Consider the following 23,564-nt stretch of genomic DNA (forward strand, 5'->3'; position numbering starts at 1 on the left):
GCCTGGTCTACAGAGTGAGTTCCAGGAAAGCTACACAGAGAAATCCTGTCTCGAAAAAACCAAAAAAAAAAAAAAAAAAAAAAAAAAAACCCAAGGGGGTGGGGGTGCGGGGAGAGACCCTGACTCAAAAAGAGAAAGACTCCTCTAAGTCCCACTTCTCTGGCTTTGTGGGGTCCTGCATTGTTTCCACCGGGACCCTCAGTACACAGCCAATAGATGCTGAGTGTGAGCTTGCTTCACAGCCAGGGGTGACAGCTCCAAGTCATGCAAGTGTTTGGTCTTCAAGGTAATGGGGAAGAGAATGCCCCAAATCACAGAATTCCAAGGACAGTTCCAGGCCCTTTGCAGGTGAGGACTCTGTATTAGTTTCAGTTCTCCAGCCAAGACTGTAACTCACTTGCCTTTCGGTACAAACCTGTGCAGTTTTCAAGTGTCTTTACTGCATCTTCTGGGAATACCGATACCCACATAAAAGAAACTTTGTTCTGTTTAGTTCCGAAAGCACACTCTCCTTCTTACATCCAGAGACCTTCTGTGTCCTTTACAAGCGGCTGTTCCCCAGGGCATCTGACAGCTCCAGTAAGTCCTCATGCCCAACTATTTATTTATTTGTATTGCCTTGCTTTTTTTTTTGTTTTTTGTTTGTTTTTGTTTTCCAACACAGGGTTTCTCTGTGCAGCCCTAGCTACCTGGAACTCACTCTGTAGACCTGGCCTGGAACTTAAGAGATCCGCCTGCCTCTGCCTCCTGGGTGCTGGGATTAAAGGTGTGCACCACCACTAGTTGGATTTTGTTTTTCAATGATTTATTTTGTTTTTACTCTGTGCATCAGTGTTTTGCTTGCATGTATGTCTGTGTCAAGGTGTCCAGTCCCCTGGAACTGGAGTAACAAATACAGACAGCTGGTGCTGGAGAGATGGCTCAGTGGTTAAGAGCACTGGCTGTTCTTCCAGAGTCTTCCAGAGGTCCTGAGTTCAATTCCCAGCAACCACATGATGGCTCCCAACCATCTGTAATGAGGTCTGGTGCCCTCTTCTGGGATGCAGGCAGAACACTGTATACATAATAAGTAAATCTTTGAAAAAAAAAAAAAAAAAGAAGAAGAAAAATACAGACAGTTGTGAGCTGCCATGTGAGTGCTGGGAAATTAAACCTGGGTCCTCTGGGAGAACAGCCAGTGTTCTTAACTGCTGAGCCATCACTCCAGCCCCCCCCCCCGACTTTTCTATTTTATTTTTAATTTTTTTATTTTATGTGCATTGGTGTTTTACTTGCATGTATGTCTGTATGAGGGTGTCTAATCCCCTGGAATTGGAGTTACAGTTTTGAACTGCCATGTGAGTGCTGGAAATTGAACCTGGGTCCTCTGGAAGAGCAGCCAGTGCTGAGCCATCTTCTCCAGCCCCCTGTACCACCTGTTCTAGGTGATGCCTTCTTTTGGCCTCAGTGGGCACTAGGTACACATGGTGCACAGACATACATACAGGCAAAATATCCATACAGATAAAGTAATAATTAAAAAATTTAAAGGTAAAACTTACAAGCTAGGTGTGGTGGCACAGGCCTTTGATCCCAGGATGCAGGAGGCAGAGGCAGGAGGATCTCGGAATCCAGCCAGGACTACATAGTAAGCATCTGTCCTTAAATTTTTTTTTTTTACAAATATAAATAGGTGGTGTATTCTTTAATTTCTAGAGAAAGTGGGAGTAGCATTACAGAACAACTGTTTTAAAAAGGCAGGTTGGAAAGCTGGCTAGTTAGTTTAAGAGCATGTACTTCTCTTGCAGAGGTTCGGTTCCCAGCACCCACACGGTGACTTGTAAGCCACTGTAACTCCTGTCCCAAGGGATCAGATGCCCTCTTCAGGCTTCTGCTGGTACCCAGCATGCTTGGAAGTGCACATCATACATGTAAGTAAAACACATACAGAAAATAAATCTCTTTTTGTTTTTTTCAAGACGAGGTTTCCCTGTGTAGCCCTGGCTGTCCTGGAATTCGCTCCATAGACCAGGTTGGCCTCAAAGTCAGAGATCCACCTGCTTATGCCTCCTGAATGCTGGGATTATAGGCAGCACTGCCCAGCTCCAGCTAATAAATCAGAGAGAGAGAGAGAGAGAGAGAGAGAGAGAGAGAGAGAGAGAGAGAGAGAGAGAGAGAGAGAGAGAGAGAGAGAGAGAGAGAGAGAGAGAGAGAGAGAGGGGAGGGAGGGAGGGGGCTGGAGAGATGGCTCAGCGGTTAAGAGCACCGACTGCTCTTGCAGAGAACCCGGGTTCAATTCCCAGCACCAGCGGTTAAGAGCACCGACTGCTGTTGCAGAGAACCCGGGTTCAATTCCCAGCACCCGCATGGCAGCTCACAACTGTCTGTAACTCCAGTTCCAGTTCTGGGGGAATCTAACACCTTCACACCCAATGCACACAAAATAAATAAATTAAGGGCCGGGCGGTGGTGGCGCACGCCTTTAATCCCAGCACTCGGGAGGCAGAGCCAGGTGGATCTCTGTGAGTTCGAGGCAGCCTGGACTACCAAGTGAGTTCCAGGAAAGGAGCAATGCTACACAGAGAAACCCTGTCTCGAAAAACTAAAAATAAATAAATAAGTTAAATAAATTATTTACTTTCTTTTTTTTTTTTTTTTTTTTTTTTGGTTTTTCGAGACAGGGTTTCTCTATATAGCTTTGTGCCTTTCCTGGAACTCACTTGGTAGCCCAGGCTGGCCTCGAACTCACAGAGATCCGCCTGGCTCTGCCTCTCGAGTGCTGGGATTAAAGGCGTGCGCCACCACCGCCCGGCAAATAAGTTAAATAAATTATTTTAAAAAAAAAAAAAAAAAGGCAGGTAGACTCCAGGACAGCAGGTCATGCCGTTCACAGGTTGGCTGTAGTCCTGGGAACCCACCCGAAGGGGTCTCTAAATAAGGACACCGCCCAGGAAAACCCTACACAAATTCCGCTCTCTGGTTGCACCTTGCTTGAGCCGGTCGGACTACAGCTCCCAGGAGGCCTCGGGTAGAACTACCGGTTCCATCAAGCGCTGCTGCACGTCTGCCACCGAAGGGGCGGAGTTAGACGTACGTTCAGAAGACTGGGTGGGGCCTGCGCGTTGGGGGTGGGGCGAGGTAAATGGGCGTGGTCCCCGTGAAGCGCGGGAAGTCTAGATTTTCCCGGCGGTAGTGGCTGGCTAACTATGACTCTGGAGCAGGAGCTTCGCCGTGAGTATTTTTGGGCGTGCGTGTCGAGAGTGCAGGGTGCGGATCGGTTCCCGGGTCAGCCCTGATCCTCCCTTCCTCCCGGCAGAGCTGAGCAAGGCCAAAGCCAGGGCCCAGAGGAATGGGCAGCTGCGCGAGGAGGCGGTCTACTGCCACCAGCTGGGGGAGCTGCTGGCTGGCCACGGTGAGCCCGAGCGGTGAGAGGGCGGACTGGCGGCTGGGGACGGGTTGGGTGATGTCGCACCTTGAGCACTCCATTCCCCTCTTCCGGCAGGCCGCTTCACGGAAGCTTTGGAGGAGCACCAGCAAGAGCTACATCTGCTAGAGAGCGTCCAGGACACCCTAGGCTGCGCAGTGGCCCACCGCAAGATCGGAGAACGGCTGGCTGAGATGGAGAATTACTCTGCGGCTCTGAAGGTACAGGGCCTGCCCTTCTGGGCTCTTCCTGTTGTAGAGAGAGGGTCAGTATGCAAATAAGAATCCCACAATAGCTGACATGGCAGTCAGCCACACCCTTATGCCTGGCTCTTGGTAGGGGATTGGGGGCATGAATGTGACAACCGGAACTACTAAGGAACTGTGGCTTTTGCTCTGTGGAAAGAGAGAGACTCAGGACCCACTGCTGTTGGGAGCAACACTTCAGGCAGCCCTTAGTGGTCTGGCCTGACAGCCCTGGCTGGCTACAGGCACGGCAGAGCAGCTGTCACCATAGACAGCCCTTGGCACAGAAAAGATACTACGACATGTGTATAGCCAACTCTGTCGAAATCTGGGAAACAGAAGGTTCTCTTGTACAAGGGTAGCTTCCCCTGGGGTCAGACTTCTGGGTTTGCTAGAAGCGGGATCGTTTCAAAAGCTCCTCTTTCCCACCCTAGCACCAGCATCTCTACCTGGATCTGGCTGGCTCCCTTTCCAACCACACCGAGCTGCAGAGAGCCTGGGCCACCATTGGCCGCACCCATCTAGATGTGTATGATCACTGCCAGTCAAGAGATGCCTTACTGCAGGCCCAGGCTGCCTTTGAGAAGAGCTTAGCTATTGTGGATGAGAAACTAGAGGGTAGGTGCCCTTTCCCCGGACTCTTCCCATATCCTGCTTTCTGGGCCCTCCCTTCCCAAGGTCTGTGTTGATTACCAACTTGAACTCATCAGGCACCTGTTTATTTCTGTGTATACTGTCTGCGGCAGACTATTGGTTCCCTCAATACAAGTTGGGATAAAGAACAGGAGTACCTGAAAAAACCCCTCTCCAGAGGAGGCAGCTGAGTTTCTAGAGCTGTTCTCTTCCAGGGATGCTGACCCAGCGAGAACTGAGCGAGATGAGGACTCGGCTCTATCTCAACCTGGGCCTCACCTTTGAGAGTCTGCAGCAGACAGCCTTGTGCAATGACTACTTCAAGAAGAGCATCTTCCTCGCTGAGTGAGGCACCATCCCCATCCCAAGAGAGAACAGGTGGTCCCCTGGGATCCTTCCAGGAGGACAGCTTGTCTAAGTTGTTCCTTTTCCGTTCACATCTATGCCGCAGGCTGAGGGAAGCAGGTTTAGACCTGAAACCGCAGCATAGTCAGGCTGTGGCCTAGGTGGTGTTAGTAGCCATACCTAGCTGAGCATCAGTAGCATCATAGGTATGTCAGAGTCCACTGTTCCAAAGCTGGTGGACACGGCCCACTCTGAGCTCCTGTCACCCCATCCTCCACAGGCAGAACCATCTCTATGAAGATCTGTTCCGGGCCCGATACAACCTGGGTGCCATCCACTGGCGCGGAGGGCAGCATTCTCAGGCCATGCGCTGCCTGGAGGGAGCCCGGGAGTGTGCGCGTGCTATGAAGATGAGGTTCATGGAAAGTGAATGCTGCATGGTGGTGTCTCAGGTATCTCTCCTGTTTTCCCCTGCTTCGGCCCGGGCCTGGGGGAGTCTAGGGGTCTCACTTTTTTTCTCTTCCCAGGTTCTCCAAGATCTGGGGGACTTCCTGGCTGCCAAACGATCCCTGAAGAAGGCCTATAGGTTGGGCTCCCAGAAGCCTGTCCAGAGAGCGGCTGTCTGTCAGAGTCTCAAGTATGGTGAGGCTGCATGGAGGCCTGGAACTGAGCCCCAGGGGTGGGGAAAGGGCGCTGTTCTCCCAGCAGGAGAGACCCAAGCTTATGTTCTTGGGGAAGTGACAACTTGAACATGGGCCTCTGACAGCAAGGGTAGACTTGTGCCAATTGAAGACCCTTGTTTTTTTTTTTTTTTTTTGGTTTTTCGAGACAGGGTTTCTCTGTGTAGCTTTGCGCCTTTCCTGGGACTCACTTGGTAGTCCAGGCTGGCCTCGAACTCACAGAGATCCCGCCTGGCTCTGCCTCCCGAGTGCTGGGATTAAAGGCGTGCGCCACCACCGCCCGGCGAAGACCCTTGCTTTTGTCCAAGCCTACTGTACAGCGTGTCTAGGGCACGAGAAGGTGTGCGGGGGAACTGACTGTGGCTTTGTCACAAAGCAACATTAGCGAATGGGCACATAGATGGCATGCTGTAGCCCAGAAACTGGCAGTGATGGCCAGTTAAGCATACCGGCTCTTCTAACCTTCAAAAGTCCCAAGTGGTCAGTCCGTTCCCCCTACTCCCCCTTTTACCAATAGTCACATGGAGGCACTTTCCCCAGGCTCCCAGGCTCCCCGCCTAAGGGAATATGGCTGTTGGGTGGTAGGCTGTGGTTGGGGCCCTGTGCTGTGTTGCCCCCTCACACAAGACTTTTTCCATCAGTATTGGCCGTGATCCAGCTGCAGCAGCAGCTGGAAGAGGCCGAGGGCAGTGATCCTCAACGTGCCATGGCTATCTGTGAACAACTGGGGGACCTTTTCTCCAAGGCGGGTGACTTTCCAAAGGCATTAGAGGCTTACCAGAAGCAGGTGAGCGCCACGCCCCGTCGTGGGATGGGAGGAAAGTGCCAGCGGTGTATAAAGTGGTCCTGAGCCTTACTGTGACTGCCGACCTCCCCAGCTGCACTTTGCTGAGCTGCTGAGCAGGCCAGATGTCGAGCTGGCTGTCATCCATGTATCCCTGGCCACCACACTGGGAGACATGAAGGATCACCGCAGGGCCGTGCACCACTATGAAGAGGAGCTGAGGCTTCGCAAGGGCAATGCCCTGGAGGTGACATGCCCTTGTCCCTGGGTGTATTTCTGTGGTCCTGTATTTCTGAGCCCACCATTTCTCCAGCGGTGGGTGGGTGTGAGTGGATGCTTCCCCTGGAAAGGCTGTTCCTTCCGAGGACTGTCATGGGCTGTCAGTTGGAGCTAGGACAGGAAACAGAGCACATCTTCCAGTTTCGTGTGACCAGCTGAGGGAAGCCAGCTTATGGCTGGCCAGCTGGGTGTGCTAGGCAGCCACCAACCTTGCCTTTCTTTCTCTGCTCCAGGAAGCTAAGACTTGGTTCAATATTGCACTGTCACGTGAGGAAGCTGGGGACACGTATGAACTGCTAGCACCATGCTTCCAGAAGGCTTTTAGCTGTGCCCAGCGGGCCCAGCGGTTCCAGCTGCAGGTATAAGAGCCCATCCCACCACCTTTGGATCCCAAAATAAGTCTAGCCTTTTTTCTCTTTTGAACCTAAGACCTTGCTTGTGACCTGTATATATCCCCACTCTTTTTGTATTTTCATTTTGAGACGGTCTCACTAAGATGCTCAAGCTGGCCTTGAACTTAGAATCCTCCTGCCTCAAGCCTGTCTTTCCTTGCATTCATTGCTCTCTGTGGTCCTGCTTGTTCCTGAACTGGACATCTCTGCTCCTCAGAGGCAGATCTTACAGCACCTTTATACCGTGCAACTAAAGTTGCAGCCCCAAGAAGCCCCTGGCACCGAAATTAAACTGCAGGAATTGAGTATGGCAGAAGGCCCAGAAGAAGAGGAAGAGGAGGAGGAAGAAGAGGAAGAAGCCAGTGAGGCCCTGGAGACCAGTGAACTGGAGCTTTCAGAGAGCGGTGAGGGCCAAATGCTGCCCCGTGTGCTACACTTGCCTTTTCTGATGGCTCTGCTCTGAGATGATGGCTGGGATGGACTGGTGTGTACTGGAGCTGTGTCTCCATGGAGCCTGCCGAAGTTAGGGAGGGCAATCAGTTCATCTGCGGGAGTGAATGGAGGAGGCTGGCAGCTTCTGTGGAACATGGGACATAGTAGTCAGAAGCGCTCTGAGGAAATTACTGCTCAGAGGCAGAGTGGGCATCAGACAGGAAAAGCTGTTTGGGGTCAAAGCCTAGGAAGATGGTCCCAGTAGAAGCCCGTGTCCAGGGGCAGTGAGATGGTGTGTCACGGATGGCCTTATGGGTGGTAGACCGTGCTTGGGGCCCCGTGCTATGCCCCTCACATGAGACTTTCCAGCAGTGTTGGCAATGATCCAGCTGCTTCATCCTGTTCCTGGAACTCAAGGCCTGTGTGTTGAGGGGTCTGGTGGTACAGTGCTGGGAATGAGAGTGTCTTGGCTATATGGGACAAAGCAGGAAGGAGGCCATGGAGCTGAGGGCTGACTTCCAGCCGGGTGGTTTGTGGATTTGATTTCTAGGAAAGCCTGACTTCAGGTGTGAACTTACAGGGCTAGCGCCTCAGTACCTGGGTATTTGGGCCATGTCTTAAAGAGGATGAGTCAGGTTGAGTATTGATATATAGGTGTTATGAGCGAGAAGAGAGACCAATTACTTCAACTTTAGGGAGTGTCGTTCAGCTGGTAGCCACAGCCACAAGAGAGAGCAGAGAAGAAAAGAGTTATAGCAAGGGCCAGAGGATGCCAGAAGGGATGCTTAGTGAGGTGCATCTGGCAAGAATCACTAGAAAGAGGCCAGTAACGTACAAGGCAGCAGGCCGAAGCAAGGGACTTACCCTGACAAGGGTGCTTCCTCAGAGAGAAAGTCTATAGTGGAGACTCATCTGCAGGGCAGGTCTGGTTTCAGACCCGCACATAATAGACAGGAGATGAGTGAACAGTTCCTCTGATGATGGGGCAGAACGGTAACGCCCTTTCTTCAGTCCCTGTGTGTAGTGGAATAGTGAGATAGAAGTGGACTGGGCAGTGGTGGCGCACACCTTTAATCCTAGCACTCGGGAGGCAGAGGCAGGTGGATCTCTGTGAGTTCGAGGACAGCCAGGGCTACACAGGGTAACACTGTCTCGAAAAACCATAAAATCAATAAACAAACAAATAATACATGAGTGGGCTGTTGGTGGAGTTGGGCTGGGCTGGGAGTCCGCTTTGCTTTACTTAGCTTCAGAGCTCATAGACCCCAGAGTTCTACCTTCCAGCTTCTGGCTGCTCTCTCTGCCCTAGAGGTCAGGGGAGATAGTATGCTCTAGGCTAAGGGTCGGTGGACTTACTCTTCTAGAGGATGATGCTGACAGGGAGGAAGATGAGGAGCTTCAGGGCTGCCTGGGCCGGCGGAAGGTAAACAAGGTGAGGACATGCCCTACCCTCCGTGTTGTCTGGCAGCACTGTACCCAGCAGCACTCCCGCCCCTCACACTTCTCCCCATGTCCGGGCAACTGCTCTTACAGTGGAACCGGCGCAATGACATGGGAGAGACCCTGCTGCACCGAGCCTGCATTGAAGGCCAACTGCGCCGCGTCCAGGACCTTGTGAGGCAGGTGGGTCAAAGTCACAAGAGAGACCACTGAGCCCTGGCTTCCTCAGGGAGCTGTGGGCCCAAGCAAAATCTCCTTTATTGCTTGGTTTTAAAAGAGACAAGATGCAGCTGGGCGGTGGTGGCGCACGCCTTTAATCCCAGCGCTCGGGAGGCAGAGGCAGGCGGATCTTTGTGAGTTCGAGGCCAGCCTAGTCTACAGAGCGAGATACAGGAAAGGCGCAAAACTGCACAGAGAAACCCTGTCTCAAAAAACCAAAAAAAAAAAAAAGGAGACAAGATGCCAAGTACCTGTATAGCATCCCTGTTGTGCGTGAATGGGCTGGCCAAGCCAGGACAGGAATGGCTGACAGACTGAGACCTCTGGCATCCTCCCTCCTGTCCCAAGCCCTGTAGTCAGGCATTATCTGTACCAAGGCACAGGATGGCACATGGCCTAGGAGTCTACTACGATAGTGAGGCCAGCGAGGCACTGGGAGGGGCAGGTGCATCCTCCCCTTTTTCCTTTGTAATACCTAAAGAGGGAAAGAGAGAGTTATACCAAGGAGTAGACCTTTGAGGCCCACTCAGGGTTCTGGGAGAGGTCCCAACCATGAAGCCATTTCTGCTGGGACCAGGGCCAGGACCCATCTTTCCTTGATCCTAGGGCCATCCTCTGAATCCCCGAGACTACTGCGGCTGGACACCTCTACATGAAGCATGCAACTATGGGCATCTTGGTAAGCAGGGTCAGGCCAAGCATGTGGTGGATATGTGAGTCCGGAGGTAAGTGGGAATGGTACTGGGAACTGAGTCCACATGTTCTTGCCCCCAGAGATCGTCCGCTTCCTTCTGGACCACGGAGCAGCAGTGGATGACCCAGGTGGCCAGGGGTGTGATGGCATCACCCCGCTGCATGATGCCCTCAACTGTGGCCACTTTGAGGTAGCTGAACTACTCATTGAGCGAGGGGCATCTGTAACTCTCCGTACCAGGAAGGTGAGCCAGGGCATGGGCAAGGAGAGCAGGGACTATAATGGAGTCTTGTTACCTTGCTCAACTGAGTGCCGCATAGGGCCTCAGCCCACTGGAGACACTGCAGCAGTGGGTGAAGCTGTACTTCAGGGACCTTGACCTTGAGACAAGACAGAAGGCAGCGTCCATGGAGAGGAGGCTCCAGATGGCCTCCTCAGGCCAAGGTAAGCAGGGCCTCCTCTGTCTCTCCTTGTCTCTAGCCCTAGAGGTGGGGTCCTGTTTCATGATCTTTTCTTTCTTCTTCAGCCCTCCATGGCTCCCCTGTACTCCAGACCATTCCCAGTAACCATCTCTTTGACCCCGAGACCTCTCCCCGCTCAAGCCCCTGTCCAGAACCCTCCCGGGGTACCCCTAGACCTCCAGAGGCCTCTCCAGGCCCTGCTGAGGTCTTTCTGGAGGAAGCCGTGTCTGCTGTGTCCAGACCTCGAAGGAATAGGCACAGGCCGACCAGTAGCAGTAGCAGCTCAGAGGATGAGGACAGCATGGGTCCCTGCAGGCCATCTCACAAAAGACTGAGACATTCTACCAGAGCACAGCAGGACGAAGCCCAGACAGCTGACCTGTCGTCCAAAAGTAGAGAGGCAGCCACATCAAGTGCTTGCCGGGCTGCCTACCAAGCAGCCATGCGAGGAGTGGGTAGTGCCCAGAGCCGTCGATTGGTACCTAGCCTGCCTCGGGGCTCGGATGAAGTCCCTGGCCCCAAGGCAGCGCTCATTCCCGAGGAGGAATACCTGGCTGGGGAATGGCTGGAGTTAGATACACCTCTGACCCATAGCAACAGGCCCAGTACCTCAGGGTCAGACTATGAGCGATGCCCTGTCCGACGCCGGAATCGTGGCAAGCAGAGTCGCCTGACGTGTCTTGATGGTTGGGGTACACGGACTAAAGCGGGAGAGGGCAGCTTGGCTGCAGAGTCTCCAGAGAACCTCAGCATGCCTAGGACCTCGGGACCCAACAGGGAAAATTGCGCAGCAGGCCAACCTTTGGTGGGTGCATAAGCATTGTCTTTCCAGCTTGAGACAGGTCGGGGTAGAAAACTGTTCTCTGACCATCCCCTCCCTCTGTCCTTACCTGCTAGCTTCTGGTCCAGCCTCCTCCCATCCGGGTTCGAGTTCAAATTCAGGATAACCTTTTCCTCATCCCTGTCCCACACAGGTAAGGCATCTGCCCTCTCCTATTCCCGGACTCTTCTATCTGTCATGCAGCTCTGCCTGAGCTATCGGCAGTAGGGTACACAGCACCCTTGTGTGTGTATCAGGATGGGATGTGTGAGAGAGACTCCTGATTTGGCCCCGGGGATCCTCAGCACAGCCTAGGAAGGTTCTGTGGGCCTTAGAAATGGCCAGAAGAGGCCGGGCAGTGGTGGCGCACGCCTTTAATCCCAGCTCTCGGGAGGCAGAGGCAGGCGGATCTTTGTGAGTTCGAGGCCAGCCTGGTCTATAGAGAGAGATCCAGGAAAGGCACAAAGCTACACAGAGAAACCCTGTCTCGAAAAACCAAAAACAAAAAAAAGAAATGGCCAGAAGAGCAGGTAGTCTGCTGGGCTGCCCAGATAAGAGGCTAGTTATCCGGAGGAGGGATGGAAGTGCCAGGTGAATGAACTGGAGATCCTAGGCACCATAGTAGGACCCCAGGGCATCTGAGCTCAGCATGTTATTCTTCTCTACAGCAGTGATGTCCACTCTGTGGCTTGGCTAGCAGAGCAAGCTGCCCAGCGCTACTACCAAACCTGTGGGCTACTTCCAAGGCTCACCCTACGGAAGGATGGAGCACTATTGGCTCCACAGGACCCCATCCCCGATGTGCTGCAGAGTAATGATGAGGTGGGGCAGCAGGGCCAGGGCCGTGGGCACAGGCTTCCCCTGTTGCTGGGTGCTTCAGGGCTGCTCACCAGATATACATCCTAGGTGTTGGCTGAAGTGACTTCATGGGACCTTCCCCCGCTAACTGACCGCTACCGCAGAGCCTGCCAGAGCCTGGGGCAAGGTGAGCTAGCCCCGGCAAGAGGAGCTGGGCAGGTAGTCTCCATCTACCCTGCACACACCCATGTCCGGAGAAACCCAACTCTCCTCCGAGCATTATACCTGTTACACTCTGCACATGTGGGTGACGGGTAGGAGCAGACAGTTCTAAGATCATGGGCTCTTGGAATGAGAATTCCCGAAGCAACCTAAGTCACAGGTAAAGCCTAGGGAGGGGCTGGAGGTCACCAGGAAGCTTGTTTCCAAGACTGGAAGGTGTGAGTATGGCCGAGGGAGATCAGAGCCCCCCAGATTTATGTGCAAGCTCCTTGCACTAAATCCGAGGCGTGTAGGAATGGGCTCAGTCCTCAGTATTGCCTCCGGGGCCACTGGCTTTGCCTGCAGGGTTCGAGGGCAGGTCCAAGCTCTGACCCTGGCGACCCTGTGTCTCTCTTCTCAGGGGAGCACCAGCAAGTGCTGCAGGCCATGGAGCACCAGAGTTCAAGCCCTTCCTTTAGTGCCTGTTCCCTGGCCTTGTGCCAAGCCCGGCTCACGCCCCTGCTGCGGGCCCTCAAGTTACACACAGCGCTCCGGGAGCTGCGCCTTGCTGGGAACCGACTAGGCGATGCGTGTGCTCCTGAGCTGCTGGCTACCCTGGGCACCATGCCTAACCTGGTCCTCCTTGATCTCTCTTCCAATCACTTGGGCCAGGAAGGTCTGCGCCAGCTTGTTGAAGGCTCCTCGGGCCAAGCTGCTTTGCAGGTAAAGACCCAGGGCACAGTGGGCCATCAACTGCAAGGCATTCGTATTCCCATTGAGCCACTCATAGGTGATATGGTGCGGCTGGGAGAGAGAGAGAGAGAGAGAGAGAGAGAGAGAGAGAGAGAGAGAGAGAGAGAGAGAGAGAGAGCCCTTGAATGGGACCTATATAGATACCAGACTCTTTGTGAGGAGGTGGGCCCATGGGTATCTGGGTACTCGGTGCCCAACCCATATCTTCTATAGAACTTGGAGGAACTGGACTTAAGCATGAATCCACTAGGAGATGGCTGTGGCCAGGCCCTGGCCTCCCTTCTGCGGGCCTGCCCCATGCTCAGCACCCTGCGCCTACAAGCCTGTGGCTTCAGCCCCAGCTTCTTCCAGAGCCACCAGGCTGCTCTGGGTAGCGCCTTCCAAGGTAAGATGACCAGTAAAGTGTGTTCCCTGAGCCCAGTGTTGAGAGCATTAGGACCTTGAGCAGAGGGGCCCCAGGATACAAGGACCTGGCTTCTGAGGGAAGGCCCAGTTCCTGTTGGCACCCAGGTATACATGTGGGTTTAGCTGGGGCTCCAGCAGAAATTGGTTCTTAACCAGCTTTGGCCGTTCTAGGGATTCATCCCAGTCCCCACACACCACACATAGAGTCTCAGAGAGGCCATGTCTGCCCTCAAAGTCCCTTTACACCTGTGCCTTAAGCTTTCTACTTTCCTGAGGCAATTTCCTCATGGGCCCCCTGATTCAGTGACATTGCCCCAGTACAGAGGGCTGGGAACTGGGGCCACCCAAAAGAAGGTGGGGCGTGGGCTTAGGTGGCCGTGGTCAGAGCACTGTCCTGACCTCCGTTCACAGATGTCCTGGCCCAGAGCCTCATCCCCAGCAGCCAGACATGGGAAATGGGGGAAACTGAGTTCAGGAGACTGGACACAAGCCTTTGCTTCTTAATCTCCCCACACAAAAATCAGGGGTAACAGTTTCTTTAACAGGGTTCACGAGGCTTCTGGGGTCAGAACTCTAGGGTAGGGAAAGGGCAGTGGGTAGCTGCATGGCTTGACGAAAGTTCTTACACTGTACAGACGCTGAACACCTGAAGACCTTGTCCTTGTCTTACAATACGCTCGGTGCTCCAGCCCTGGCCAGGGTGCTGCAGAGCTTACCGGCCCGTGCCCTCCTGCGCCTGGAGCTTAGCTCCGTGGCAGCCAGCAAGAGCGACTTGAGTCTTGTGGAGCCTGTTGTCAAATACTTGACCAAGGTATGAGGTACGGAGGGGACTGCCACACCAGAACACAACGTTCTGTTCATTGTAGGCCAAAAACCCCAGGCCCTACAGCTCAAACCATGCAGTGGTGCACAGTCTGAGGAAAGGGCTAGTGGGTTGGGAGGAAACACCCATAGACTCCCGGGAGCAGGCTGTTGTTCTTTTAGACAAGACACACCAGGCCCCTGTGATCTTTACAAAGCATCTATAACCCATAGCCTAGAAGAGAGGTGTTTCCTTTCCATCTCCAAACAGTCTTCTTGGGTGTGGGTCTCTGCCAGGAGGAAGGCAGATAGGTGCCCACTAGGCATGGCCTTTTGCTCTGTGCTTATGTCCAGGAAGGCTGTGCTCTGACCCACCTAACCCTGTCTGCAAACTGCCTGAGTGACAAGGCTGTGAGAGAACTGAGCAGGTAACAGACCATCCCTCAGCCACTGACAGTCCTGTGAGGGAGCCTGATGTGAACAACCCAGGGCCGGGGGAGATGGGTCAGGTAGTGTCTCCAGGCATGGCTCTGGCAGGCATATTAACTCTCCTAAGTCTCTGTCGTTCGAGAACTTTTCTCTCTGGTCTACCCTTTGTTTTCCTTGGTAAAAATGCCCCTTCCCCCTCCTCCCATCATGCTCCTAGAGCCTCAGCTGCCCTTCAGGGCAGGGTCAGGAGTTGTCCAGAGCTGGTCATTGCAGTCTTGCCCCACACAGGTACTGTAGAGGTCGTACCTGCACCAAGCTGCAGCAGATTCTGCTAGGCGTGGTCCCTGGCTCGCAGACCTGTGGGTTTGTCTGGGTCAGCCTTCCCTGGTAATAAAACTCCGGTTTTCCCGGAAGCTCATCCCTTCACTTCCCATGGTATTCCAGGTGTCTCCCGTGCTGCCCCTCACTTGCCTCTCTGGACTTGTCTGCCAACCCTGAGGTCAGCTGTGCCAGTCTGGAGGACCTCTTATCTGCCCTCCAAGAGCGGCCCCAGGGCCTCAGCTTCCTTGGCTTGTCAGGTAAGAGCTGGAAGCCACGGCGGCTCCTGCCATGCCTCACCTAACGCAGGACTTACTTCCCAGGGACCTGCCAGAGGAAGAGGCGGTCGGTCACTGCCACCAGCCAGGCTCTGTGAGGCTGTCGTGGCGAAAGGCAGCTTGTGGTGTAACGGGGGCAAGGTGAGACTGCCTCCGTCCTGTTGCTCAGAGTACGGCAGGAAGGAACCAGGTATGGCTCATACCTGTAACCCAGCACTAGGGAAGCTAAGGCAGACTCCTTCAAACGTGTCCTGAGCTACATACTGAAGCCCTGTCTCAAAAAAAAAAAGAGACTCTGGAGAGATGGTCAGCAGTGAAGGACTGCTCTTCCAGAGGACCCCCGTTCTCAGACCCACATGGCAGCTCACAATCTCTGTAACTCCAGTTCCAGGGGACCTGAAGCTGCCTTCTGGCCTCTGCAGGCACACTGAGTTCACATGGTACACAGATGTACATGCAGATAAAACACCAGTATACATACAAACAAACTTCATTTGTTTGTTTGTTTGTTTGTTTGTTTTGATTTTTCCAGACAGGGTTTCTCTTGTGAAGCCCTAGCTATACTGGAACTCACTCTTTAGACCAGACTGGCCTCAAACTCAGAGATTTGCCTGCCTCTGCCTGTCGAGTGCTGGGGATTAAAGGCATGCTTCGCCACTGCCTGGCTAAAAAAAAAAAAAAAAAAAAATTAATGAAAATAAAAGTAGTTGTGGCGTACTCCTTTAATCCCAGCACTCAGGAGGCAGAGGCAGGTGGATCTCTGTGAGTTCGAGGACAGCCTGGTCTACAAACCAAGTTCCAGGACAGCCAGGGCTGTTGCACAGAGAAACCCTGTCTTGGAAAAACAAAACAACAACAACAACAAAAAGCATTAAGGACCGGGGCTGGAGAGATGGCTCAATGGTTAAGAACACTGGCTGTTCTTCCAGAGGACCTGGGTTCAATTCCCAGCACCTACATGGCAGCTAACAACTATCTATAACTCCAGTTCCTAAGGATCTGACACCTTCACACCAATGCACATAAAATAAAGTTATATAAATTACAAAAAAAAAAGCATTAAGGGCCTTTTCCATAGGTTTATTTCTTCATTCCTTTTTAAAACTTTTGTTTGCATTTTTTTTTTAAGATTTATTTACCATGTATATAGTATGCCTGTACACCAGAAGAAGGCACCAGATCTCATTATAGATGGTTGTGAGCCATCATGTGGATGCTGAGAATTGAACTTAGGACCTCTGGAAGAGCAGCCAGTGCTCTTAACCCCTGAGCCATCTCTCCAGCCTTTGTTTGCATTTTTAAAAAAAGATTTATTTATTTATTATGTATACAGTGTTCTGTCTGCATGTATGCCTGCAGGCCAGAAGAGGGCACCAGATCTCATTAGAGATGGTTGTGAGCCACTATGTGGGTGCTGGGAATTGAACTCAGGACCTCTGGAAGAGCAGTCGGTGCTCTTAACCTCTGAGCCATCTCTCCAGCCCTAATTCCAGAATTTAGACTAGCTGACAGCTAGGGCTGCATAGACACCCTGTTTCAAAACAAATAAGAAAAAGATTTGCTTATTTTTCTTGTATTTGTATGAGTGTTTTGCCTGTATGTATGCACGTGCACCATGTGCGCGTCTGGTAACCCTGGAACTGGAGTTACTGATGAATGCAAATTGACCATGGGGCGCCAGGAAACCCAACGGAGACCCTCTGAAAAGGTAGCAAGCACTCTCCAGGCGGTGGTGGTGGCACACACCTTTAATCCCAGCACTCGGGAGGCAGAGCCAGGCGGATCTCTGAGTTCGAGGCCAGCCTGGGCTACAGAGTTGTAGGAAAGGTGCCAAAGCTACACAGAGAAGCCCTGTCTCAAGGGAAAAAAAAAAAAAAAAAAAAAGCAGCCAGTACTCTTAACCATTGAGTTCTCTCTCCAGTCCCCCATTCGCATTTACTTTATGCTGAATTTACTCTTGTGTCATAGATTTTCCTTTGTCTTTTTCTGTGTTATCTTTTTGTCTGTGCAGCCTCCTGGCTAGGAACAGTTTGTTCCTTTTCAGTGAGGATCATGTCATTGAGGCCATGGGAGCTCATGTATGGATTAATCCACCATGAACTCTCTAAGATCCACAGTGCAATGCATCTTAGCTGCTTTGTGACTAGAGAATCTACATCTAAAGTTCACTGAGACTATGACCCTGTGTCCAACACCGCTGTTTGCCCAGGCAAACATCTTCCGACTCCACCATTAGACCTCTGGGACAGCACACACATTGCTTGTTTTTGGAGTGGGGGGGGGGGGAGGTTCGAGACAGTGTTTCTCTGTGTGGCCCTGGCTGTCCTGGATCTCATTCTGTAGACCAGGCTGGCCTGGAACTCACAGAGATCTGCCTGCCTCTGCCTCCCGAATGCTGGGATTAAAATCCTGTGCCGCCACCCCACCCCCCACCCCCCCACCCACCCCCACCCCCCCGCCACATTGCTTTTTTAAAGTGCCATCTTCCAGATACTTGGTGGCTTTTCAGATGTGCGTGCATACTCTTGAAGGCCTAGGCAGTTTCACAGGTGTTCTTAAAATGAACAGGAAGATTTTGAACCTCTTTTTTTGTTTTTTGGTTTTTGTTTTTGTTTTTTGGTTTTTTGAGACAGGGTTTCTCTGTGTAGCTTTGCGCCTTTTCCTGGAACTCACTTGGTAGCCCAGGCTGGCCTCGAACTCACAGAGATCCGCCTGTCTCTGCCTCCCGAGTGCTGGGATTAAAGGCGTGTGCCACCACCGCCTGGCGATTTTGAACCTCTTGATTTGCATGATTATGTAGGGTTTTCTGGGTCAGGAGAGTAGCAAACCATTGTCATTTACAGCAAGAGTTATTTCCTCATTCTTGTCGGTAGGAAGATGAATGGAATCCAGGGTGGTACAAGCTCCACTAAAGAGCTCACTCTTTCCTCCTTCCTGGCAGGAGGGATTACTCAAACCCTGCCTACTGGTAGGGGAGCTTGTTTTGCTACACCAAGGCAATCTCCCCCTTACAGGTATAGCTGGTAGACTGGCCAGGCATTGCCTTGCTCAGCTGAAATTTGAGAAAACCTGAGCACAGGGGAGCCCCTGTGGTCGTCCTGTGCCTTACCCCCTGCTTCCTGCACACCGGTATTTCTGGCACTTGTGCCCTTTCAGACCGCTCCCTGATATCCTAAAGCCTACTGAGATCTCTGGGCTAATGATCAAGTCCTGGCATTCAGTAGCCCTCCAGCGAGCCTCGGGCCCAGAATGTACAGATGTTCAAAGCCCTGTTGAGTACATTTTCTGTCGGGCCAAGCAAAAATGTAGGCTCTGCGGTAGATGATGAGCACCCTGCCTCCTGTGTGTGAGGCGGAAAAGCCTGCCTGCAAGTTAAACCTACCTCTCCCTGCCCCCCTGCCCCACAGGCTGCTGCATCCGGGGGCCCCTGAACTCCGACCTCTGGGACAAGATCTTCGTGCAGCTGCAAGAGTTGCAGTTGTGCAGCAGACACCTGAGCGCGAGGGACCGAGACGCCGTGTGTCAGAGACTGCCGGCCGGCGCGTGCTCACTGGACCAAGGTCCCAAGCTCTTCTTTAAATGCCTCTGACCCTGGTCTTGTCGTTTCTGCCCCCCCAAAAAAAAAACCTTAATAAATTAAGCTGCTGTCCCCTTCGTGTGGCTGTCTGGGAAAGGGGTGGACGATGTGAGACTTAGAGCCTTGACAGCCGCTGCTGCCTCAGAGCGCAGGCTCAGGCAGAGAGGACGAGCGCCGACCCACTGATTGGTCGGGCTCTGTGCGTAGGCTTAAGTGGCAGGAGTGAGCGCCGAGCTGCCGATCAGGCTTCCCGGGAGGCGCAGGCGGAAAAAGCGAGCGCCGAGCTGCTGTCGCCATCTCCGGGACTCCAAACGCCCCAGGTACGCAGTGGCTATGGCCAGGTCCCGCAGCAAAGGCATCCTTTGGGCTCAATGTCCCGATCCCGTCTCCTTTTGGGCTCAGCGGCCCCTGCCGCGCGGTCCGTGTCTCAGTAGGCGGTGGGCGCTGTCAGGTGGCATTAGTGGCTCATAGCTCAGGTTTCCCTGGCTGTGAGGGTATCCACCTTTCTTCGGGGACTCCGCTGGCTGTTCCTAGCTCCTGCGACCTCAGTAGCTCAGGCTCCTCATCAGGCCACCCCATCTCAGTTTGCCTGCCTTCATTGAGCTTTGTTTTCTTTTCACCCCATTTCAAATCCTGAGGCGGGTTTTTAGCTGGCTAAGCCACTGACATCAACTTCCTTGTTAGACAGGACCTTCCTTCCCTGGGCCCTGCTTCCACCATTTCTAGACTGCATCAACCAACAAGCTTGCCTTTATTCATTCCTCCAGTAGCTCCCACAGAATTAGAGTAAAACTGTCCTCTACTCCCATTCCCAGAGCCCTAGACACTCCAAGATCATTTCCATTGAAAGGTGTTGCAACGCTGGACCCTTCCTCCAAGCTCAAGATGCTACCCCAATTCTTCTATCAGCTGCTCTTCCCTACCTTAACCAAGCTTCTAGGCAGGACTCCCCTGGCACCTTCTCTCTCAGTTTTTATCCTCCAAGCCTGGCTTCCCCATGACAGTCCTATAGCATCCTGTGTTGTTTCTATAGGGAGCAGGAAAGCTATTCACAAGGCTCTGACCCCACAAAGCCCAGTTCTTGAGGTGTTGGCTTTGCTTTGAGTTAGTGTTGGCTTTGCTTCCCAGGTCTCTGTGCTGTAGCTGCCAGGGCCTGAAGGATGTTTCACGGGATCCCAGCTACTCCTGGCATTGGAGGTGAGTGTAGCCTAAGCTGGAAGGAAATGGAGGGGCCCAGGCTTTCCCTGCTGCAGGGGCTGTTGGGAAAGAACCACGCTGCCACCTCCATCTCATATTCATAGGCCTTGGGGAGTGACTAGTGCCAGAGCCATTTATGGTGGAATTCGGAGGGCCTAGCTGTACCCTGCTTAATAAAGATAATGGACTTCAATGTGGCCAGAACCTCTGGCATCCTGAGCATCTCTGGGTCTCCAACCCTAGGTTATGAAGTGTGTGACAGACTTATATTTGTACCGTATCGTGGTTCTGTCGACAAAGTATGATCACCTTGTTGTGGGTGGAGAGTTAACCCCAGCATTCAGTTTGCAGCCTCTTGGAGGCAATGCTGGTAGGAGGAGAAGCTAGAGCCTCTATTCTGTAGCTTCCTCTGACTCAGCTCTTTGGGACATGACATGGGAGACATTCTCAGGGACGTAGCTAAAATGGGACCACCCCGGGGCCATCTTGGGACCACCTGTCAGCTCCTGCCTGCTCTTTTTGTTGCAGCCCCTGGGAACAAGCCGGAGCTGTACGAGGTGAGTAGCAGACACTTAACTGGCCATGGCCCCTGCGAAGACCACGTGGCTGTCACTGGTTCTCTAACCACCTATTGATGCTGACTGACTTGCCCACTTTTCCAACAGGAAGTAAAGTTGTACAAGAATGCTCGGGAACGGGAGAAGTAAGTCAAATAGCTGAGCTGCCACCAGCACACACACACACACACACACACACACACACACACACGCCCAATTGAGCCTCCGTGGCAGGCCCAACGGTCTCCTCCCAAACCCGCCACCACACCAATGGTTGGGGAGGAAATGAGGTCGGGCTAGGGAGATAGTGCCTGAGGATTATCTACCAGGGATGGAGTGAGAGGTGGGCTGAATTGTGCCATGGCTGCAGAGCAGCAATTGGCTGCCCTAGGTTCCAGATGCCTAGGCGTCCCTGCCTCGGAGCTGTGGCCTGATGGATGCCTTTGTCGTAGGTATGACAACATGGCAGAGCTGTTTGCAGTGGTGAAGACCATGCAGGCCCTGGAGAAAGCGTACATCAAGGACTGCGTCACCCCGAATGAGTGAGCAAGCCTGTGGCCTCAGCTGTCGGTGGCCACCAATCCTCAGAAGCATGTGTCTCCCTTCTGTGAAGCTTGTGGGTTCAGTAGGCAGCACAAATGTAGGTCTGGAGCTCAAGCTATAAGGGTGCTCCTGGTAGTTACCAGCTTCAGGGCCGTATCAGCCAGGGACACTCTGTATGGTTCTGACCTCAGAAGGTGAGCTGCAGCCTGGGGACAGCATAGTCTAAAGTATCACTGTCCAGTCTGGGTAGCCAACACGGATGCTGGTGCTTTGTTCAGAGATAACAAGCCAGTTGACTGGACCAGGAGCTGCCCGGTGGTAAGGGAGGTCTGTGGTCTAGGGCGAACAGAGTAGACATCTGGGCTCTTGTGCTGAGTTCCCGGTCAGCCCACACAGATTCCCTGTAATAGGGCATACCTCCCTGCTCTTGGCCAGAGCTCTCTTCATGTACAGACCCATCAGGAGACCTTTGACCCCCCTAGCCTACCATGAAAGCTGCTGCATTGAGACTTGCTGAGGGAGAGCACAATGAGCCAAGCTAGACTGGTCTCAGTCTCCAGCAGCAACTGCTCCTCTCCCTAGGTACACTGCAGCATGCTCCAGGCTCCTGGTCCAGTACAAAGCTGCCTTTCGACAGGTTCAAGGCTCAGAGATCAGCTCCATTGACGAGTTTTGCCGGAAGTTCAGAGTGAGTGAGCCAAACCTTCCCTCCATCCTGCAGGAAAGGTGTGGTGGAACGTGGGGATGATACCCTGGCCTCCTGGAGGCCTGATGATGCCCCAAACCCATGTCTGTTCTCCTTAGCTGGACTGCCCACTTGCCATGGAGCGGATCAAGGAGGACCGACCCATCACTATCAAGGATGACAAGGGCAACCTCAACCGATGCATTGCAGACGTAGTTTCGGTGTGTCCCGCAGCTCCTGGGAGGGCCCTGTGGAATTAGGGGGAAGGGACTACCAGCCTGGGTCAGTCATGAGTGTGTATTCGTGGAGTTTCTGGAGCTAAGCAGTAACCTGGGAGGGATCACCTCAGCTGTGAGTGAGGGGAGAAGCATCCGTGGAGCCTGAGCCCCACCTGACTGAGTTCCGTTCTGTGGAGGGAAACATAACACAGGATCTACTCTGGCAGAGCCATGGATTGAAGGGCTGTGTAGAACTGTACATTAGATTCCCACATTGCTCTTACAGTTGTGACCCCCCCAATATCTGTGGACCCCAAAGGTCAATCTAGGCAGGTCTTCAAGTGTAGCTCTCAGACAGAAAGGAGCCCTGAGTACAGGGTGTGGGGAGGAAAATGGATGGGAACCCGGCCCTTGTGACAGGCCTGTAAGCTGCAAAGGGTCTCTGCACCCCAACTGACTAGGAGATGACTAATGCATGTGCTCCCCCCCCCCACCCCTCCAGCTCTTCATTACAATCATGGACAAGCTGCGTCTGGAGATCCGCGCCATGGACGAGGTGCAGGAGTTGGGCAGGGAGCCTGGGCCTGGGTGGAGGGGAACAGAAGCAAGGTAGATCGGGTCTCAGCTCGGCACCTGTATCTGTAGATTCAACCAGACCTCCGGGAGCTAATGGAGACCATGCACCGAATGAGCCACCTGCCTGCAGACTTTGAGGGCCGCCAAACAGTCAGCCAATGGTGAGTGGCTTTCCCGAGCAGGGGGAGCCTCGGGTGGCGTTATAGTCCTACTGCTCATATACACTTGTGCCTGTGCCCCTAGGCTGCAGACCCTGAGTGGCATGTCGGCCTCTGATGAGCTGGATGACTCCCAGGTTCGCCAGATGCTCTTCGATCTGGAGTCAGCTTACAATGCCTTCAACCGCTTCCTACATGCCTGAGCCTGAGCGAGGCAGGAGTGAGACTCATGGAGATGTACCGCCCCAGCCCCCCAGTATCTACGCCTGTCCTAGATGTCTATATTGTCGAAAGTTACCCCCAATAAAGATCTGTCTGACCTTCCTGCCGTGGGTAGTTATGTTGAGCCTGTCCTGTTTTTTTCTATCTACCCTCCTGACCTTGGAACAGAGCCCTGCCCCCGAGGGTTACAGAACCCCTGAAGCCATTGCCCCTAAACCAACAAAGTGTTGTGGCCCTGTTGTTCAGCCCCCACACAGAGTTGCCTCCATAGGAGATGCTAGCTGGTCAATTACAGCGGCAAGGTGAGTCCTCACAGCTCCTGGAGTGGGACGTGCATAGACCCTCCACTGGGCCAGATGTGACTGGAATCTGGCAGCCTTGGTGGCTGCCTCCTTGCCTGCCATCACGGCCTTCCACCTGAGAGCTCTAGGCAGTTTGCAGGCTCCATAAATCCAGTCCAGACCACAGGCAGGTCCCCTCTGCTGTACTGTGCTGAGTTAGGCACTGTGACCCTGCCATGTGACATGTAGTCCTCCAAAGTTCACTGTGGTGGCATCTGTGTTGTCAGAAATAAGGAGCCCATTCACTTTGGGGTGGTTGGTTTTTGTTTGTTTTTGTTTTTGTTTTGTTTGTTTGTTTTTCTGTTTTTTGTTTTTGTTTTTTCCGAGACAGGGTTTCTCTGTGTAGTTTTGATGCCTGTCCTGGATCTCGCTCTGTAGACCAGGCTGGCCTCGAACTCACAGAGATCCACCTGCCTCTGCCTCCTGAGTGCTGATTAAAGGCGTGCGCCACCACTGCCTGGCTTTTGTTTTTGTTTTTTGTTTTAGTTTTTTGAGACAAGGTTTCTCTATGTAGCCCTGGCTATCCTGGAACCCACTCTGTAGACCAGGCTCCCCTTGAACTCAGAGATCCACTGCCTCTCGAGTGCTGGGATTAAAGGCGTGTACCACCACCACCGCCACCGCCCCGCTACTCCTGTTTTCTGAGACAGGATTTCACTATGTAGCTCTGGCTGACCTGG

The 23,564-nt window shown here is 53.1% G+C and overlaps 2 protein-coding genes across 2 annotated transcripts; both read left to right on the forward strand.

The window, feature by feature from the left end:
• The first annotated feature begins 3,111 nt into the window (after nt 1-3,111).
• Tonsl (tonsoku like, DNA repair protein) lies at nt 3,112-18,417 on the forward strand. Its single transcript, XM_059247263.1, has 26 exons — nt 3,112-3,210; nt 3,296-3,391; nt 3,482-3,624; nt 4,083-4,266; nt 4,497-4,626; nt 4,907-5,078; nt 5,154-5,268; nt 5,948-6,093; nt 6,185-6,337; nt 6,603-6,728; nt 6,979-7,165; nt 8,558-8,625; nt 8,727-8,816; nt 9,459-9,531; nt 9,627-9,790; nt 9,867-9,990; nt 10,073-10,812; nt 10,905-10,981; nt 11,496-11,649; nt 11,734-11,812; nt 12,248-12,549; nt 12,793-12,964; nt 13,620-13,795; nt 14,140-14,213; nt 14,659-14,792; nt 18,218-18,417. The coding sequence occupies exons 1-26, from the start codon at nt 3,186-3,188 to the stop codon at nt 18,397-18,399; spliced, it is 4,086 nt and encodes a 1,361-aa protein (XP_059103246.1). The 5' UTR covers nt 3,112-3,185; the 3' UTR covers nt 18,400-18,417.
• Nucleotides 18,418-18,577: 160 nt separating this feature from the next.
• Nucleotides 18,578-22,645, forward strand: Vps28 (VPS28 subunit of ESCRT-I). Its single transcript, XM_059247414.1, has 10 exons — nt 18,578-18,707; nt 19,516-19,584; nt 20,113-20,141; nt 20,250-20,287; nt 20,594-20,683; nt 21,267-21,372; nt 21,489-21,590; nt 22,090-22,143; nt 22,233-22,324; nt 22,407-22,645. Exons 2-10 carry the CDS (start codon nt 19,548-19,550, stop codon nt 22,522-22,524), a joined length of 666 nt encoding a protein of 221 aa, XP_059103397.1. The 5' UTR covers nt 18,578-18,707; nt 19,516-19,547; the 3' UTR covers nt 22,525-22,645.
• The last annotated feature ends 919 nt before the right edge of the window (nt 22,646-23,564 follow it).

Source organism: Peromyscus eremicus, chromosome 20 (genome assembly GCF_949786415.1).
Source record: "Peromyscus eremicus chromosome 20, PerEre_H2_v1, whole genome shotgun sequence".
Lineage (NCBI taxonomy): Eukaryota > Metazoa > Chordata > Mammalia > Rodentia > Cricetidae > Peromyscus > Peromyscus eremicus.